Genomic DNA, 20,112 nt, shown 5'->3' on the forward strand with positions numbered 1-20,112 from the left:
GAGATAGAGAAGAATGGAAGTAATTATCAAAAGAAGACACCAAACCGGGAAGGCTATGTAGCACCATCAGATGTGCGGGATAATCAGAGGGCGCTAAATATCACCAAGGATGCCAATACGAGAACAGAAACGCATAAGGCGAACGATATCAAAAGTATCCAAGTCACCAAGAATACCATCGAGGGACAAGCGACCGCGGGGGACGGTCGGGAAACAAGACACACGCTCGTCCCGGAAGTCAGGACATTCAACAAGGATATGCACGACCGTAAGAGGGACAATGCAATTAGGACAATAAGGAGCAGGGCGGCGCTCCATCAAGTGACCATGAGTTAACCGAGTATGGCCAATACGCAACCTCGCCAGAGCCGTTTCCCATCGCCGGTTACAGTGGTAGGAGGACGCCACGAGGACACACAACTCTTAAGAGTACGCAGTGTTTTTTTTTACCAGTAACAGACGACCAACGAGCCTGCCAACGGGTAAGGATGGAGGAATGGATAACCGGGTAAAAGTCGGAATAAGGAATACCTTTACAGGAGATGGGACAAGAGCGGACAGCTTCCCTGGTGGCAGCATCCGCACGCTCATTTAAAGGGACAGAGAAGAATGGAAGACATGGAGAAAGAATGGGTGTGGGGGGGGGGAACGAACCCTCAAGTACATGGTAATTACAAGATACAGGCTCGGTCATGCATACCTTTTAAGTTGGTGGCAGGGCTTGTAACTTCCCAAGATACCTTGGTGCTTATTTCAAATACAAATTATGGGGTTCAGTCCCTGAGCCCATTATGTGCCTCTGTAACCCTTTCCACTACCGCCCACAACATGGGTATGGGGTGCATAATAAATGAACTAAACTATTCCAATGATGCCACTGACCTCTCTAGAGCTGGCAATTACATCAGCCCAAGCTGTATCTTCAAGCAGACCAGCTGACGACTCCCAGCTTGACCACTACTTCCTCGGGTAACTAGTTTCTCAACCTGTGAATTAGGGCACGCCACTTCCCCGAATCTGGCGAAATTTGACCGTTGACCCTTAAAGAAACTCTCAACGTCTGATTCTCATGACCTCTCGTGTCTCAGTGACTCCCGCGGGCGTCCACTTGATGATTTCTAATTTCCACAACCCGGATTGGCCGCCCAAATGACGTCATCCATCATCTCGTTTCTGATTGGGACAGGCGCGCCCCCCTGCTTTCAGCTGATGACGTCATCCGATAACTAGCTCTCCACATGTCAGTTGCTTAATTTAGAAATTGTATTTGTGGTCGATCTCGAACCCATTGTTGATATAACGACTTATATTGAATTTTGTAACTAGCTCATCAAGATTGTAACTTGCTTAGCTAAATGAACTGTGGGGTTCAGTCCCTGAGCCCATTATATGCCTCTGTAACACTTTCCACTACCGCCCACAAGATGGGTATGGGGTGCATAGTAAATGAATTAAACTAACCGATAATGGCGCCAAGATCGCCGTAAATTTTCTAGAACATTCTAGAAAATTATGTTCTCACCTCCCCGTGCGCCCAAGCATAGGACTGACATAAAATATGAATAAGTTTGGGTGGAAAATTTTTAAAGGGAACCCAGTTTCCCTTTTAAGAGATATCAGTCAGTTACAGCCTGGCTCCTGTGCCAGGTAAGTCCACTACGGGCACAAATTGGTCTCCTCTTGCTCTCAGCACTTACTTCATTTGCAGATTACCCATATTTCTAACACTTATTGCAGAGGCATGGATAGGCAATGTATTCCTGAATGGAGCATCTGACACCAGCAGGAATTAAGGAAGGATGAAGGGTCCTACCATTAATGATCTCAACAATGACATCCATGAGGAGGGGTTGAGTGAATGTGTCATCTTCGAGGATAGAATAACCTCCGACCTCAAGGATATATTTAATATTATCATGGCAGTCTTTAAGTTCCCTGCTCCCAGTTTCAACATGGTATGGGAGAATGACTGGCATGAGAATGGAATTTAATTGGAGACCCAAACTGGGGTCTCACTAGTTGCCAGACAATTGGCTGTCTCTTTCAAAGAGGGGAAATCCTACTGCAGTGTACATCTTTCCACACTGGTGCAAAAACCTCTTTCTCCTTCTCGCCCCCGCGTGGATACCCAACCAACTCCAAGGGCGACCCCTCACGAGTGACCCCCCCCTCCAATGGGTGGTTCAACGATCCGAATGAGTATCCCACATTTGTCTCCTTCACTTACACAATGCCTGGAGAGGGGCAAGAGTGGGGGCTGAGGCAACCCCCCTTACCAGCCTCAGGGACTCTTACATAAACCACCTCTCACCACACAAGGGCAGAAATTTGAGGTAGTATTGAAGGAAAATAAAACAAAAGTGATTTTTTGTTTCTTAAATATTTCTCAATATGCTGATTTTGTTTTTCCAGTTTCAGAGATAGGCATATTGAGGTCAACTTAGGCCAACAACTGACCTTTCCCAAGCTCCAACTCACAATAGTCACTGAACTTCTTGAAGCATATTTTTATGCTAGGTGAACAAAGGCATCAGGTATAGGGACAGTATCCAAATGTCTCACCCTGCACAGAAATCAAACGCTAGTCAATGTGGTTGTAAGACCACTGCACTAATCACCTGTGTTACAAACCCAAGACCCCAACTCATTTATGTACTGTAATTGCAATTATGGGAAATATGATTCAGAGAACTGAAAACACAACTTACAAACAGTTTTTAGTAAAGCATTTTTGTAAAGTGGGGTCTACTGATGTGGCTTTTACATGATCACTTGTTAAACATCAATTTTTTTACCTGCCTTGATCTAAGTACATGTTTAATATTTAGACCTTAAAAACATTAAAATAAATCGTGAAGTAAGTTCAGCTAAAGCAGGTAATGTGTATATGATTTTGTTTATGCTGCTATCATCATTTATGGTAGTTAATAATGACCCATGGGTAACAATGCTATTGCATAATGACCTATGGGTACTGTACTATTTATATACAAAGCAATGTAATATAACAGAATCTGGACATCTAACATTAATATACCATGACAACATTCATATACAGCTTCAAAAATAAAGAAAGAAGTGTACATTAGATTCAAAAACAAACTTTTGATCACACATTACTACTACTGTAGTATTCACTTAAATTTTTGTGTTTCACAATTCAGTAGCCGATATTGCTGAATATCGCATATAGTAATGTGAATCAAAATCAAAACCCACAAATATATTTTCTTACGTTAATAAAACATCAACAAAGATCTTAGAGAAAGACTCTAGATGATTAAAGTAGACAAGATTCAAGGCATATCAAACATTTAAGTAAATCTATTCATTGTATGCAAAGTGAAAAAGAACAACAGATAACATGTTCTCTACTACATAAAACAAAATATATTATGCATTTTTAAATACAAAATAAATATGAACTTCTTAGTAAAATGCAATAAACACTTTCTAACAAAATATATTTAACTTTTAAACTACTTATTAAATATATATTTTATTGTATAGCCTAATACTATACCAAGGGTCTATCACTGGAGAAGTTTCTTGAGATGTTGACGAGTATATTCCCAGATGAAGAGAGCACCAGACACATGTACATTGAGGGACCGAATGATGCCACTTTGCGGAATTTCGACACACACTTCAAGCAATTGAAGCAGTTCACAGGGAATTCCTTCTCTTTCGTTCCTATAAAATAAATCACACAAAGAAATATTTGTCACAGAGGGAAAGCGACACATGGAAAATAAGAGACATGCCAACACTATGTACCAATTTTTACATACATATCCATAAAAAAGTGGTGGTGTGTGATTATTGATGAAATTGTTCAAGGAAAAGGCATTTCACAACATAAGTTTATAGAAAAAGAACTATCACTGCTCTAATTTTCCTAGCTATTCTTAGTAATCTATGAACTATTCTCAGCTCATTGATTATTCTAATGTAAATCCACAGATTTATGTCAAATTTATTTTACTGTACTACTTCAACAAATATTTCTTACTGTTGCTAATTTTTAATCATTTGTATCCCCCAAAGATTTGTGTTACATTATACATGACATGGCAAACTCACCCTAACACAACAACTGTCCTCTCTGGAAAACTGTACTCGGACAGTTTGATGCTGTTGGCAGTTTGCTCGGCTGCTACCAGAGTGTAACCTTCACTTTGAAGGGTTCTCAGATATTCTGCAAGACCTTCAGGTTTTACCTGAAGAGCAAAAAACCTAAAGTAAAGACCAAGTTATACATACAAGAGATCCCCATTATATGAACACCTGTTCAAGTGTTTGTATAATGGCCCCTCAAGTCCCCTTTCATGCATTAAATCGCTAACTAAACCCGCTGCACCTTCCCCAGTATTGCGAGCAGCACACTAAAGCGTCCACGTGATGCTGTCCACGTCTGTACAGCCTACTAGAGAAGGTGGGGCATGATCACACCAGACTGCTTGACAGCTCACTTAACAATTTCCAAAACTGTATACAGTATATCTCAAGGTTAGGATGTATTAGCTTAGATTACACTGTGTTAGCCATTGTTGGGTTAGATTAAGTTTATTTGGGTATGAATAGATTTAGCTGGGTTAGGTCAAGTAGGCTTTCCTTGGTGCTTTCTTTTGAAGGCACCAAGCCGGGGAGGCTATATAACACCGTCAAAAGAGCGGGATATTCAAGAGGCGCTAAATATCACCAAGGATGCCAATACGAGAACAAAAGCGCATAAGGCGAACAATATCAAAGGCATCCGATTCACCAAGGATACTATTGAGGGACAGGTGACCCCGAGGGACAGTGGGGAAGCTAGACCCACACACACCCTGGAAGCATTATGAGTAAACTAACAAACAGTTACACGTCCCTACAGTTATATACAGGGAGGCATTCCCAAGTTCATTATGTTTAAGTGCTCAGCCAAGTATTTTCATTAAGGATCCAAGGCAAAAATCTGTGCACAGATAATAAATCACAATAACAGTGCTGAAGATTAGACATTACACCATTATATGACTTTAGTGGTCCATAATGGACCGAAACATCATAAATTCCTTTATTTTCAGAGTTGTGGGTTGGTTATCTATCATGTATCCACAAACATTTTCAGCATAGTTGCCAAATATATTTTTCTAACAGTCTGATGTCTTTTGAATTCTATGTATACAATGAGAAGCATTTGCTTCTAATAATAAGAAGAATAAAGTACTGTGTAAATAATGTCAAACTTGCCTCTCTCATGGGTACCCACTGCTGGGATGTCAGAGAAAGTGAATTAAAAGCTTGGTCCTCTAAAATGCTAAGGGATGGCACTACATATTCTTTGACGCTGAAGACCTCACATGTTCGGCACAAACCACCAAGGTTCGGAGGTTTGTCTATCAGAGAAGCCACTATTATTAATGATCCTCGTCTTTGTTGGGCTTCAATCTGTGGACAAATATTTGACATTCTTATATTCTTATCTGTAAAGTTACCTACCAGAAATATTTATCATATATAGTTCTCTATTAAAAAATATAAAATGCTTTACAATTGAAAATATTTTTCAAAAATCAGATAAAATAATTAAGTTGTAGACTTTCCAAAATCAATTCTTGTATATACATAAAGACTTAGCTTATCATTTATAAAACAAATAAACAATAATTTTATGATAATTTTACTAATATTAAAATAAAAGTAATGTAATCACAGTATAATCCATTTACCTGCTGAGGTAGATCCAGGGATGCACTGATTTCTGCAACCATTGACTTCCATGGAGTAATTTTTCTCTGGACATTGGTAACAGATTCAATGTCACCATCTTTTTCATCTACAGGAGATGTTTCACCTGTGAATTTGGCTATGGTTAGCTGCTAAGCAGTTTATTACATATTAATTACAGTATCACAAACTTGGTCCTGTGGAAGACTTACACTGTAACACATCAGTGTAAAAGTAGCAATGTACAGTACAGAATTTTTTAATACCTAAAAAAACTTCCTCAGATAAATTGGAACAATCCTTCACAGGCTGTGGCTTTCTTGTCATTGTTTGTGTGACTTGGTAAGAAATGATGTTTTACCATCAGCACATGTAAACGATTTGATACTACTTTATCTACAGTTTGGAATAAGCTAAGCAATAAAACTATGGCAGTTTTTCAGTACCTTATAAATAACTATTTAATAGGTGGGGTTTGTTCATTATATATATATTTTCTGTAAGACCCCTCAGTAGTTCCTCCAGTGTATGAACTGGTACAGCCAAGCCTTGAAGGATGCACCAGACCTCTGAGATTCAGGCCCACCTACAGGGAGCCAGGAAAAGAATCTGGCTCTTTCTGTGAGGTAAAGGAAGCTTGGGGGGGGGGTTAGAGATGGTCCCAAAAACCACAAAAAGTCCACAGTAAAAAATTAGACAAAAGAAAACAAGCTAATGATAAGGAAAAAAAGACAAAATCTTAGGCAAACAAGGTAACGACTGTTGCCATCAGTGAATAACACAAACTTTAGTATCCCTTGATTATTTGCATAATTAACCCATCCACATAATTTTATGAATTGTGTATGCAAGTAAAGTAAGAAATATCATAATACCTGTACATGGTTTTCTAATGATAATACATTACAGCAAACTTGCATCATATTAAAGTGAAGGACTATGTTGGTCACTAACCTCAGATAACAAAATGGCCAATATCATTTATATGGGATTATACAAAACAACAAAATATTTCTTTATAGTATCCTCCTTGGAATGCCAATAACTGGCAACTGCCTCACTTGAAAGGACAGTCGATGCTGCCAAAGAAAGTGTCTAACAAATGCTTCTTTAACTCCTTCAGAAGTCTATGCCTGGGGAAGATTTGACATGTGGCAATACCCTTAAGAAAGCTTCGTGAGACAACAAAGACTCAGTAATACAGATACTGTTGAGTTAATGTAAACTTGGTATGCTCTTGGTCACAGTGCTAGAGCAGCAGCTTGATAGACAGTAACAAATTAGAATTCATAAATTTACTGGAGTTTTTAACATAAATTTCTATAGAACATTTGATTTGTGAAATATGGCCGAAAGCCTATAAATCTACTTTCAAATTAATCATAAAGAGTTTTGTTATAAACTATATTGTACACCTGCAGGGATATTCAGATGCAAGGTGATAACATATAGTAATCAATAAGCTTGGATTATAAACCCATAAAAGAATTCACACACACACACACACACACACACACACACACACACACACACACACACACACACACACACACACACACAGTTGAGAGGCGGGACCAAAGAGCCAAAGCTCAACCCCCGCAAGCACAATTAGGTGAGGTGAGTACACACATCTTTATTCTTCCAAATGGCCTTGGTATAATTTTCCATAATTAGACAACATATAAAGCCCAATAACATTCACAGTTTTAATAGCTTTTAACCCTTCAACATAAGAAGGCGCTCACCTGCAGCTTTGACGACCCAGGGAGCAGGAAGTGATGCTGCCAGGACCTTGTCAGGGTTGTAAAGGGGAAGATCGCTGCACACTGGAAGTTCATTTGTATCCCTAACTCCTAAGAAGAACTCCACAGTCACCCACTCATCATCCGCCAGTAATGATAAGCACGGTAAATCGTGAAGGATTGTCTGTTGAAACAGGTATATATAGTATACTGTATTTATAACAGGACACCAACTGGTTTTTCTGATCTTTTATTGGACAAAAGGTCTCCATGTCAAAGATCAAATTAATAAAGCAATACAGTCAAGCACTGTTTTAGAATCTGCCTGAAAATGCACTAAAACTTCCATATTCACTTTCAAGTGAATATAGTTTCCCCATTGGAAATTTCTCTTCTTCCTGTACAGTATTTATACCCGTTAGATTTTTTTCTAACCATGTTTCCCAGTTACATATTTTGTGAGACAATCCCTGTTCTTACAACATATTCTTGCTTTTTAATATCAGTATGCTAACAGCTACACCAGCATGAGATTAAAATCATCACTAGAAAATCTCATGAAATAATTCAAGAGCATCCTCATGTGTCTTTAATGTTTGGAGGCATCTAAAATATTTTCTCTAAGGCATAATAAAGTATCCCCTCATAAAGTAAGGTTCCCAGAATCATGTGAGGAAGCAGCTGTCGAGTGTGAACAATACACAAGCGTCAACTGCCCCCTGTCTTAGTATTGTAATGTACAGTACAATGTCCCTCTCATGGTGACGGTGATGGGACATTTCCAGGAAATTGTCAATGGGTTGGCTCAAGTACTCCTGGAACTGGAGGAGTGTTTCCAAATGCAGACGAGGAGTCACAATAACGTGGCTGAAATATGTTGATCAAACCACACACTAGAAAGTGAAGGGACGGACCGAAACGTCGAAAGTTTCCAAATTTCAAGCTTTGGCTTAAAACCTCTTCTTCCAGGAAATCATAAAATATACACAAAATAAATAATACAAATAAAATTAATATTATATAACATATGCAATGTATAAACAATTTAAGATATACAACTTGTTAAAATTGATATGCAAATGAAAATATCTACATGATCTAATAAATGGCTCACCTCTAGAGTAAGATGTTTCAAGGGGTGAAACACCTTGAAGTAGAAGTCATTAAGCATGTTGAGTGTGTTTCTGGCAGCACTGCCCTGTTCTACCACAAACTGTAAACACTGCTGGATTGGTTCATATTTCTCCAGCACTCTTGTCACTCCTTTGGCTTCACAGTGGTGCCATATTTTCCTCAGTGATACCTGACAATAAAACAAAAGCCATTTTCTTAGTTTATCACAAAATGTTAAAGAAAATAGAAAATTAACAAAATAATTCAAATTACATAAGTTTAGGCTTCAAAAATAACTGGGTGAACACTGATTTGGAAATAAGATAGAAGATGTATAAAATATTTTTTGGGGCGACATAATAGAAGTTGGGCCACCTGCTCACTTTAAGTATAAGACTGTCAAAAATGTGTAAGAATGGCTGGACATAAATGGGAATGCCTCACAAGCCTTGTGTAAGAATGGCTGGACATAAATGGGAATGCCTCACAAGCCTTCTGTAATTTCATCGACAATTTTTTTAAGTTTTTATATACAATGTTTTAATGAGCAACTGAATGTGGTATTTAAGAAAATTAGGTATGCAAAACCAAAATGTTCAATACAGCACTACAAATTATTTGCTCAAATGTGAAAAGCAGATTATTAATCAATATAAAATCCAGTTTTATTTTATAGGTTGTTTATCAAGATATTAGTTTAGCGGAGCCGGTCGACTGAGCGGACAGCACGCTGGACTTGTGATCCTGTGGTCCCGGGTTCGATCCCGGGCGCCGGCGAGAAACAATGAGCAGAGTTTCTTTCGCCCTATGCCCCTGTTACCTAGCAGTAAAATAAGTACCTGGGTGTTAGTCAGCTGTCATGGGCTGCTTCCTGGGAGTGGAGGCCTGGTCGAGGACCGGGCCGCGAGGACACTAAAAAGCCCCGAAATCATCTCAAGATAACCTATAGCTGCATCATGATATACCACAACTAACCTGAGCATACAATCTTGTGTTGAAGTGTTGGGCCATGCACCAAGGCAAAGTGTACTGGATTGCCTGGCACAGGAGCTCATCATCCTCGGAAGTACAGGCCACATGAGTCAATGCTGCCAGAAAAGAGCCAACACAACCAACTCTTTCCTTGGTTCCCTGGAGAGAATTTAGGTTAAAAGGTTAATAGTATTTAAGTGTGGAGTCTTGTATTAGCTTCTCAACTTCCAAACATAGATATTTATACATTTCACTTAGGTTAGTAGTTTAACCAATTATGGCAAAATAACTTAACCAGTGTCATATATATGAAGATTACTCACAGCCATATTGAACCTCAATTACAAAACATAACAAAATATATAAAAGAGTAGATACACATTACAAAATCCACTAGTGTACATCTCACTCTACACCTATTACACTATATTTTTGCTCTCATCATCCACAGATGATTAACTGTAGCTGCAAGAAGGTCTGCAGATATTTCTACCCAACCCAAGTTGTTTATTAATCATGGTGGTAATATAATTAAATATTCCATCCCCCTAGATGGCCGGGCCTGGAAATCATCTGCCATATTTTGGTCATAATTCCCAAGTGCCTTAATTTCCTTCTTTCTAATTTGCATTAGAAAAAAAGACCTCCACTGTGTCTGCCAGCACCAAGCATCAGAAGATGAAACAAGTGACTAACAGCAAGGAGAGTAAGAGGAAGGGTTTAATAAGACAAATGAATTATTGTATATTAAGTTCAAGGCGATGCCAGCAAATCTTGAACTTATCTAACCTGCAAGAAGTGGGAGAGAAGATCTGGAAAGAGCTGTGGATGCATTATTGTGATGAGTGCCACTCCCCACTCCTGCAAGTATCTTACACTTGGTTGTTGGTGATCTTTGATAAGACCTCGGCACAGCCACTCCAAGTCTTTGGAACATGCATTCTGGTTTGGTGAAGAAATATAAACATAAGTGGAGCTCTGAATAAACTAATAAATGTACCTAATTAAGTATACTTCCATACAAATTATAATACAGTATTCCAAATGGTGCAATAAATTGGAATAAAAATACATTGTGTAATAAAGAACCCTATAATCAACTTTTAGTTAGTCACCAACATCCTCAGGGGGAAACAAAACCAACAGAATATAATCACTCTCTATTGGGCAAAACCCAAGTCATGCACAATGTTACTTTTTACTGCTATTTATGGCTAGGGGAACAGGGGTGATACGTGATAGGAAATATGCCCAACCATTTCAGTCCCACTCGGGATTTGAACCCAAAATTCTTGATTGCAAGACAAAAAATAACTTGACTGTACTACTAAGACTCTCCTAGTATGTAATACTGTATATAGAAAATGTATATACTGTACTGTACATAAATGTTTCAATAACACTTCTCACCTTATCTAGCAGTGGAAGTATCAAAAGGAATGCTTGCAAAAGCCTTGTTTTGTAACGATGCTTCTGTGAATTCGCAAAATCTCTACGATCGCCTGTGCAGCGTGCATACTGATATCTTATTCCTTCTGCAACTGCCAATGCCCAAGCCCTGTCACCGAGACTTACTTTCTTCAGAGTAAGAAGAAATCGCATAGCAATGGAACGTGCTCTTAAATCAGCATCATGATCACTGAAATAAACTTATCCAATTATTAAGATTACACAAAAATAATATATATACATTATGTTTTCACTGTCAGCAAACTCTGCTCCGATTCCATAGAAATGAAAGAATACCAGCAACGAGGTTTAGGTCAGGAAGCACATGAAGGGCATGGGTCAACGTAATGCTGCAATCCATGGCCTGTTATGGCAACTGTGTAGGATTAGAGAGAATCAGAATACTTAACTGCCAAGCTGATATGAGACAGTAAGGTACTAGAAACAAAATGTATTTCTTATTAAACAATAGGATATCCCTACTATGGATACCAAAGAATTTACCTTCCTATCAGAGAATTAGTGCTGTATGACTGCCCACATTCCTGAATGAACTCGGTAGTATCCCGTACAATTTTAAACTGCTTTCGAAAAACACTGCCAAACATTAGCAGAGGTACAAGAACATCTTGCACTAAATTACATGACTTTGGATCCAAATTATTTCTTATATGGGCTCTTGCTAGTGTAGTTACCAAGCTCCTTGACATGTGGGCGGCAATTCCTTGTACACCCTCTCCAGCAGCCATCATTTGCTGGCACATCTGTTAACAAAACAATAATAGAATGAAGTTGTAGGGAAGTGCCAGAACAAGTCATCAAACAACTTTTCATAAAATATTTGTTAAGATCAGGCATTTTGGGAAGACCTGTTTGAATTATGCTGTATTATAGCTATACTTCTAGTCTAGTCTTGTTTATAACTCTGACAGCTCTGTGACAGTAAACCTTGAAGGTACACTCGTAAACCCGAGGATACGGTGTGTAAATTGTCAATGACACCATATTTGCAAGATGTTACTGGACAATATGGTAGGAAATACAACACAAAGGAGGCTTGCTCTGTCAAGAATGTCCAAGTGACCTATCTTTATAATATACAATATTAATACATACCAACATATTTATTCTATACAAATCAAAAGCAATAAATTTAAAACAATAATGTACAGTAAGCTAGACAATCTTTTCCTTGGTAACTGTAGTTAGAGTAAATGAAAAAGTTTTTTTACTTTGTTTTCTTTATATTTTCTGTATATTTTTGTCAATTTATATCTTCAAAATTTTCTTAGTAGACAGCATTTAATACACTGGGCAAAAATAATACAAATCTGTTTTCTCTTAACTTTGATAATATTTAATACACATCCTTATCAGAGTTGCAACTTAATTTCCCCACAAAATAAACCCCCATTACCCTTTACAATGTAATGTTTGCTGTCCAGCTTATATCACTGGAAGACAGAAGAGTTAGAGGAGACATGATCACAACCAATAAAATTCTCAAGAGAAATTGACAGGGTAGATAAAGAGAATCTATTTGCATGGGTGGTACACAAACAAGGGGACTCAGGTGGAAACTTAGTACCCAAATGAGCCACAGGGATGTTAGAAAGAACTTTTTTAGTGTCAGGGTAGTTAACAAATGGACTACATTATGAAGTGATGTGGTAGAGGCAGACTCCATTCACAGTTTCAAAAGTAAATATGATAAGAGTCCAGAGGGTTCAGAAACCTGTACACCAGTTGATTGACAGTTGAGAGGCGGGGACCAAAGGGCCAAAGTTCAACCCCCCCCCCCTCAAGCTCAACTTGGCGAGTACAGCTGTGAAGTTTGACTTCAGGATGCTGAAGTCACTGGTGGTTTGCCCACAAACCACCAGTGCGCCCCATCAACCAAAGGGGCACCCAACCCGGGTTAAGACAGAAGTCACAAGATCCCCGACTCGCCCTGGATAAGGGCCACCATATGCATGGAGGACCTCTAAGGAAGCTATCCCTGAACACTCCAGAGAGGAAAACTTTGCCAATGTAAGGGAAGCACTAAGGAACACACAGAGAAATAACCCAGAGCACATGCATCTTCAAGCATTCTACAAAGGAGGCTCATATTAAATGAACAAATCCACAAGGGCCGTAACGAGGATTTGAACCTGCGTCCGAGAGCATCCCAGACGCTGCCTTAATCGACTGAGCTACGACATGGTCAAAAGGACTTGAAACCTAAGTTCTACTGAACTTACTGGATCCTGCAGCCTCTCTGAGGCACAAACCTCGGTAATGAAGGGCGAAGAGGGAGAACGGCCTATTGACATAGCTCGAGTGCATGGGGGGGAGTTGTGTAAAACCCTGGTTTGTGCCTCAGAGAGGCTGCAGGATCCAGTAAGTTCAGTAGAACTTCGGTTTCAACTCCTTTTGATCATGTCGCAGCTCAGTCGATTAAGGCAGCGTCTGGGATGCTCTCGGACGCAGGTTCGAATCTACATCAGTCAAGTGAGCCCCAACCATTTCATTGTAAGAGCTGACAGCTCAGACCTCTCGAGGTGAGAAGCTCCTTTCCCCCCCTCCCCCTCTTCTCAAACAAAGAGGGAAGGTGGGGAGAACGAGCTGACACTAGTTTTGAGAGATTTGATCATTTTATATAATTGGGGGAGCTCATTAGGCCGGTTTTGAGACTTTGGTCTCATTTGAACCCAGCAGTGGTTTGTTTTGACTCACTGATTTTCTGGGTGCCTTTCCCAATAAGGTGGCAAAATGTCACTGCTCCCTGTGCCTCTGTGAAGAGGGCCCAGTTCTGGCTCCGGTCCCTAGTAAGCCTAAGAACTCCACGGCTGATGCGGCCAGTGTATATTTTCACAAAGTCACAAGGAGCTCCTCCTAGAAATATTATTTGAACACCAATAACTTACATTAGGGACTGAACAAGCACCTTTACCATAAATTCAGGTGCCCAATGGCATGAATAAAAATCCTAACCTGTGTAATGAATCCATGATTATCTGGTTGGACCACTGCTTCATCATGAAAGAGAAGGTCAGTCACACAGCCAACAAGGGACCGGTAAAGATCGCAACCCTTTCGAAACTCCAAAGATGATAACCACATGAGGTCTACTAGCTCCTGCCATATTCCATTCTGAAATTTGATAAATAAAGTACTTTATGCTTATCAAATTAAAAATAATAATGAAAATATGATTACTTATGTTTCTCAGACATACAATTAAAAAGTTTTAATATTTCTGTACACCAATATGAACTTCTCATATCATAATAATAATAATAATTTATTTACAAGAAGGTACACTGGGTTGGTGAGATTACTTAAAATTGGTATTTTTACATTCATGCAAAGCCACTAACAGGATACCTGGTTGTTAAACGATTTGGCGGGTCATATTTCAGGGAAAATTAAGATTAAGGACCTGCCCGAAATGTTATGCATGCTAGTTGCTTTACAAGAATGTAACAACTTTTGTATATATAAAACATATATATCATCGGAGTCTTATTACATTAAGACATGCCCTGCCATTAGGACCAACAAGATCATCAGGACCAAACTCAATATGCTGCACTGAGAATAATCTATTACACAAAAAGGAAGACAAATGATTATAAATGCTTACCAAGATTAATGATGAAGCTAAACTAACAGCCACATGAAACACATGTAACACATTTATCCTTCCTGCACAGCCAGCAGCACTGAGCAGCATCTCTCTTGTTGTATTTTGTAACTCATTCCACACGGCTGAGCTTCCAGTTTTCAGTGATATATTCTGAAAAAGTTGTGAAAACTATAAATTGCATCTTACAGAAAATTCCTTTGCATGTATAGAACTAGGTACTGTATGTCTTGATCATGGAATATAACACCAGTCCATATACCTTGCATATCTTGCAATACAAATACTATAATGAATATTCATAAAAACAAAAATACTACCCCCTTCTCCTTTATACACATACAGTACCACTGTAACCTTGGCTCGAATGGAGTGACCCAGAATCATCGGTTGGTCAGAAAAAATTGACTACAGCCTAAATCAATGCAGACCAGAAGTTAGCACTTCATTCACAAAGCATAGGCATACCCAAGTTTTCTGGAGGAAGCCTTCCAGTGACTCCCTGAAGTATAATGAATCATTATACTGTACCTTTTTTATAAGTAGATCTACACAGCTCCAACGACTGCGAGTTGTTTCCATTAACAATTTTGATGCATGTTCCGTCGCATAATACCCATCAATTTGTCTTCTCCGAGCTTCATTTTCTATATAGCAAACAATCTTGAAATTAACCAAATCCACTATTCTATTTTTGTCTATAGAGGATGCACTTTCATAATAATATGTCACCAAATGTTCTAATAAAAGGGTTCCAAAGGCAACCTTAATAACATTCTCCTGATTTAAAAGTTCATGAGAGGAATCAAGCAACACAGGGTATTGTACACTTGGTATGCATTTTAAGCTTTTTAAGTTACTACACTGAGCAAATAAATTTAGAAAGTGAGCTATTACTTCAAAATCATATGGCTGGTTGTACCTTCTTATCTCTAGGACAAACAGTTGTGCTACACTATCAATGCCCTCAGTTAGACAACACAGATGTTTACCTAACTCATCAGGCATTGCCTGACAATCAGATGGCACATCACAAAGTATTTCTAGTGTCTCAATTATCAGCTCTAGGGCCCACATAAATTTTTTCTGATCCAAATATGGTCGTAGATGACAGTCTTTCAAAAAGGCAATAATTGGAGATAGTAAAGATGTAATATGTGGTCTTTTTTCTGATACATTTTCAAATTGTGAAATGTTTTCAAGAAGTAAATTTATTCCTAATGCAATATCATGAGGGCTTATAGTTTCTGAAGCAGAGAGAGATTTTTCAATAGCACAGTGTACTAATGAAAATCTGGTTTGCCAAGTTTCTTGAAAGGTGTTTAGATCATTAACAATAGTTTTCCACAGGACAGTGCCTCGGCACCAGCTTTCCTTTCTCCTAAAATGTCCTACAATATCACATAGTTCAAGAAAATTAGCCATAGGTGTCAGATGCTTAAAAATTGCCTTTAAGAGATCACACTGGCTTGCTGAGCGTAAGACTACTTCTTGTGTACTAAGGCACCCTTCAAAGTTTGCAACTGCACTTTTAACAACTTTAAAATTCCAAGCAGAAGTTTTTGGCATTAAAGCCAAGCTTCGTATCAAATAAAATAAAGGGATCCCGCCCCATGATCTTCCATCAAAAATCTGTTCAATGAGCACACACATGAATTCTCTTTTGGCTTCAGCACCTAGAGACTCGATAACATTCACAAAAAATATGACAATCTGATCCCCAACAGCAGAGACAGTTCGTGACTGCTGACCCACATCACGAGAATAAAGACAATAGTCACTCAGTGCAGACAACAGATGTAAAGCTATAAAAGACAGAACCCCTTTCATTAGCACCTCCTCTGGGAACTTTAACTGCAGAAACTTCATTACTCCCCACTGTTTTATATTTTTATTATCTTGGTCAAAAATTCTTTTAAAAATAACAAGAGTCCAAGACACATGAAACATTTTCTCAGTCCTACAGCAAATATTAATTAGATTATCTAACCTTTCCAAGATTGGTTTTACAACATGAGCTTGTTTTTCTTCTAGTGTCTCAACAAGCAGGAAAAAATCATTCCAAATTTTTGCTAGATCCTTCTTTTCCCTCTCAGGCCAACACATGTATTCTGATTTAAGTTCTTTTACTGGAAATGAAGAACAATGGTCAACATATCTTTTCAGGATATACTGACACCTCTTCCTTGATAGTGGATTAGTATGAGTAAGGCCATACTGAATAATTTTCCACAGTGCACTCTCATTTCCAATATGATACAATTTGTCTCCTTCAAACATATGACCAGCAATAAAGCACAGTATCAAAAAACCAGTAGCATTTTTCTCCTGCATTATGAAGTCTTTGTCAGTATAATAAAAGTTACAAATAATGTTCCACAGCTTCAGAACAACTTCAACCTTGTCTTCATTGTTTACATCCATATACGGCTGAATAATCAATGTGAGCAGCAGTGCTGTAGTGTCTGCATCATGAGACACTTCAATCATTTTCAAAGTAACTTCTACCACTCTCTTGATGGCTTGCTTCAGGACAGTCTGTTGCATGCACCAGCTATCCTTTAATAGGTTGGCAAATATCAGGGATAATATTTTTACTTTATGGCGCTCTTCTTCTGCCATTGTATCAAGATAATGAACATCAAAGGTTTTTGCAATATTTTCAAAAACATTTTTAAATGGAATGAGAACATTCTTGTTTACCGAGTATAAATTATTACATAATTCTATATTTTTAGAATATATATCAATAGGTAACTGTGATTTACATGAACTTGAGATTATTTTTAGAAGTACAATGATTAACCATGATAACTTTGAAGCCAAGATTAGTTCATCAGCTTTCAAAGCCTTTTGAATTGCATCGTTACATTCCTGGGCATTTAAATTATCATCTTTTAGTATCAAATCATTTGTCACTAGATCTGACTTACTGTTCTCTGTCTCACTAATATGTGGGAGTTGATAGTGTTTACTTGACACGGCCAAAATCGAGTACTTTTCAGTAATTCTTTCCAATTGAGGTAACAGACACTGTTGAAGCAATTCCTGATATAAATTATGCAGGGCTCCATCTTCTGAAATGACAGAACTTTTTCTTACTGCCTCCCTGACGTCTACAGCATTAATGAGTACTTCACATATTCTAATTGAAAATTCTGTGCAATTTAATAATTTCTTCAGGAGAGAATGATATTCATGGTCATCTAATAATCCTAAACTCAACAGTTCAGCAGCCATAATTCAAAACTCCCTCTCAAAACACATTGGACAGGTTGGACACAATCATCTTCATGGTAAGTGCAGTTTCAGCGAAGGTTCTCCTCTTCCTCCTGCTTAACAGAGCGCTGTTAAAGGCGGATGTTTTCTTCTTGGCAGTCGTCAGACCCGAGTACTCTTTCTTAGTTTAAACTTATTTTATATGTGCAGTTTGCGCGATGATCTGCCGTGAGCACTTGATATCAATTTACTTCTTCTTTATAATACTTCCCCTTTCCGATGACTGCACAAGTGGTCAATGTAAAGGGAGACACGTGCGGTGTCACTCTGGTGTTGTTGTTGTGCCGGGGTCAGGGGCAGCTGCAGCACACTCCACTTGTTGTTGTTGTGGTGTCAGATGGTCGCTCAAGTTACTGTTTTAATAGGTACGTTTTCTATAATAAAGCAATCAAGCCATTTTCTAACAAGTTTTAATTGTAATTTGGTGATTTTATGTATTAATCATGCTATTAAAATTGTCTAATTGGTATAAAAATGTTTATGCTAGCTTATCCTAATCCATGCACCAAAGACCTCTAGAATTTCTTTATTGAAGGTCAGCATTATTCAAAATGATACAACTGAACTCAATGTGCCGGATTTACAATTTGTACAAAGCGTGACAACAATGGCACTTTCCTGCACCGTAGGAGATTACTTTTCAAAATTTAATCCCTATCTACCAAAGAAGCAAATTAAAGATCAGCCCAAGTTTCTCTGTACCTGAATTTACCTGAGAGCTACTTGTCACGCGAATTCCCTGCATAGCAGAGGAACTGCCTTTTTCACTAACCCTCAATGCCTCTGTACTGGACATTCACCTGTTGTTGTTTAAGATTCTGCTACTGGGAACAAATTTCCAAGTAGCACAGGCTATGGTGAGCCCATAGTGGACTTACCTGGTACAGGAGCGGTGCTGTAACTGTTCTGACGTTCACCTCTACTTCAGCCAAGATGAGTCCATCAGTCTAGGCACCTCTCTGTGCCGCTCCCCCCCCCCCCCCAGGGCCTGGTACAACTCTGAGGCAAGCCAGGCGCCTCAGCTAACTGGTAGTTTGCCTTCGCAAACAAGCAGTTAGCCGCCTTCAACTAGCAGTTAGCCGCCTTCAACTAGCAGTGGTACAGCCTCAACATAAAGGCGCCACCAGCCACAAACTAGCAGTTGACTATCAGCACTTCTTACGGACCTTGCTTTGACACCGACTGAGTCACCACCTCCATAGGGAGCCAGTCTCTCTCAGTGCTCTTGGATCACCTTAGCCTTCTGCACCATTATACGATCCCCAAGTGTTCTCAGGTGCTATTTTTGTTCATTAATATTTCAGTATATTGTTTTAATTACTTATTTGATGATTTTCCTTCTTTTATACCTATGACTTGCTGCAAGGGCCAAAGCAGCATTTTTTTTATTTAAGTGACAGAGCCATACCACCTTGGTTCAGTATACAGTAACTACAATACCACAACCCGTCACACGCTATATCTCTCCAGTGGCCTCGACGAGGACAGGAAGCCAACAGCTTATCTAAGCCCTGATGATTTTATCAAGCTGGATCTTGAAATTCAGCAGTATTTTGGCTTTACCTGCTTTGGCAGGTAGGCAGTTCCATGGGTACTGTATATAATAATATACCCATGGAGCTATATATTCCATATACGTATATATATAATATATATTCCATGGGTATATATAATGATGAGTTCCTCCAGGGAACTCATCAGTCTTGACTTTCATGAGTTTGATGTGTGTGGTAATTTTGTGTGAGAATTTTTTAAATATCAGGGATTCAGTATCAGCCATGTACTATTTAATTCTTTAAATTGACTCGGCTTGTATCTTTGATTTATTTCTATACAGTACATGTGAAGTATCTAATATTCAATAAATGTCTAACAATCATGATGGTTATACGATGACCAAATTATTGATTAAATTAATTTGGTGTTGCAGTTGAAAAGAATGACTGAACAGATTGATGTCAATTCATGCCATTGATGATATTGAGACAGAAGTCTCGGTAATGGGGTTAATAGTTTAACCACATTGAAAGACAATACACAGTTTGAAACATAGTGGATGGTGGCAGCCATCCCTTAAGTCCCATTTGAGCCCCTTTTGTTCTCCATAGAAAGGACATGATCATGCTTCCCTCCCTTTAGTCATCAATAGCCTAGTACTCCCACTCTTTCACAACTAATATAGCTAGTTATCAAGTGGGTAGGCATAACCCTTAAGAG

The 20,112-nt window shown here is 38.7% G+C and overlaps 1 protein-coding gene across 2 annotated transcripts; it reads right to left on the minus strand.

Moving 5' to 3' along the window:
- Positions 1 to 2,361: 2,361 nt before the first annotated feature.
- LOC123755475 (probable methyltransferase TARBP1) lies at positions 2,362 to 18,219 on the minus strand. Of its 2 annotated transcripts, none has more exons than XM_069327696.1 (13): positions 15,148 to 18,219; positions 14,617 to 14,769; positions 13,965 to 14,123; positions 11,493 to 11,752; positions 10,950 to 11,097; positions 10,329 to 10,481; positions 9,543 to 9,698; positions 8,569 to 8,757; positions 7,458 to 7,638; positions 5,715 to 5,839; positions 5,236 to 5,433; positions 4,084 to 4,220; positions 2,362 to 3,693 (listed from the first exon to the last, which is right to left on the minus strand). In XM_069327696.1, the coding sequence occupies exons 1-13, from the start codon at positions 17,854 to 17,856 to the stop codon at positions 3,534 to 3,536; spliced, it is 4,728 nt and encodes a 1,575-aa protein (XP_069183797.1). In that variant the 5' UTR covers positions 17,857 to 18,219; the 3' UTR covers positions 2,362 to 3,533. The 2 variants fall into 2 exon arrangements, with proteins under 2 accessions (XP_069183797.1, XP_045594155.2); XM_045738199.2 differs by having other exon boundaries at positions 10,950 to 11,178.
- Positions 18,220 to 20,112: the final 1,893 nt, after the last annotated feature.

Source organism: Procambarus clarkii, chromosome 20, assembly GCF_040958095.1.
Source record: "Procambarus clarkii isolate CNS0578487 chromosome 20, FALCON_Pclarkii_2.0, whole genome shotgun sequence".
Taxonomy (NCBI): Eukaryota; Metazoa; Arthropoda; class Malacostraca; order Decapoda; family Cambaridae; genus Procambarus; species Procambarus clarkii.

Excerpts from the sequence above, each read along its gene's own strand:
- LOC123755475 (XM_045738199.2), bottom strand. The coding sequence starts at position 17,856 with ATGGCTGCTGAACTGTTGAGTTTAGGATTATTAGATGACCATGAATAT. Across the intron at positions 8,758-9,542 it reads ACACAAGATTGTATGCTCAG|GTATCACTGAGGAAAATATG; the intron begins GTTAGTTGTGGT and ends TTTTATTGTCAG. Across the intron at positions 4,221-5,235 it reads AGTGGGTACCCATGAGAGAG|GTAAAACCTGAAGGTCTTGC; the intron begins GCAAGTTTGACA and ends TTTGCTCTTCAG.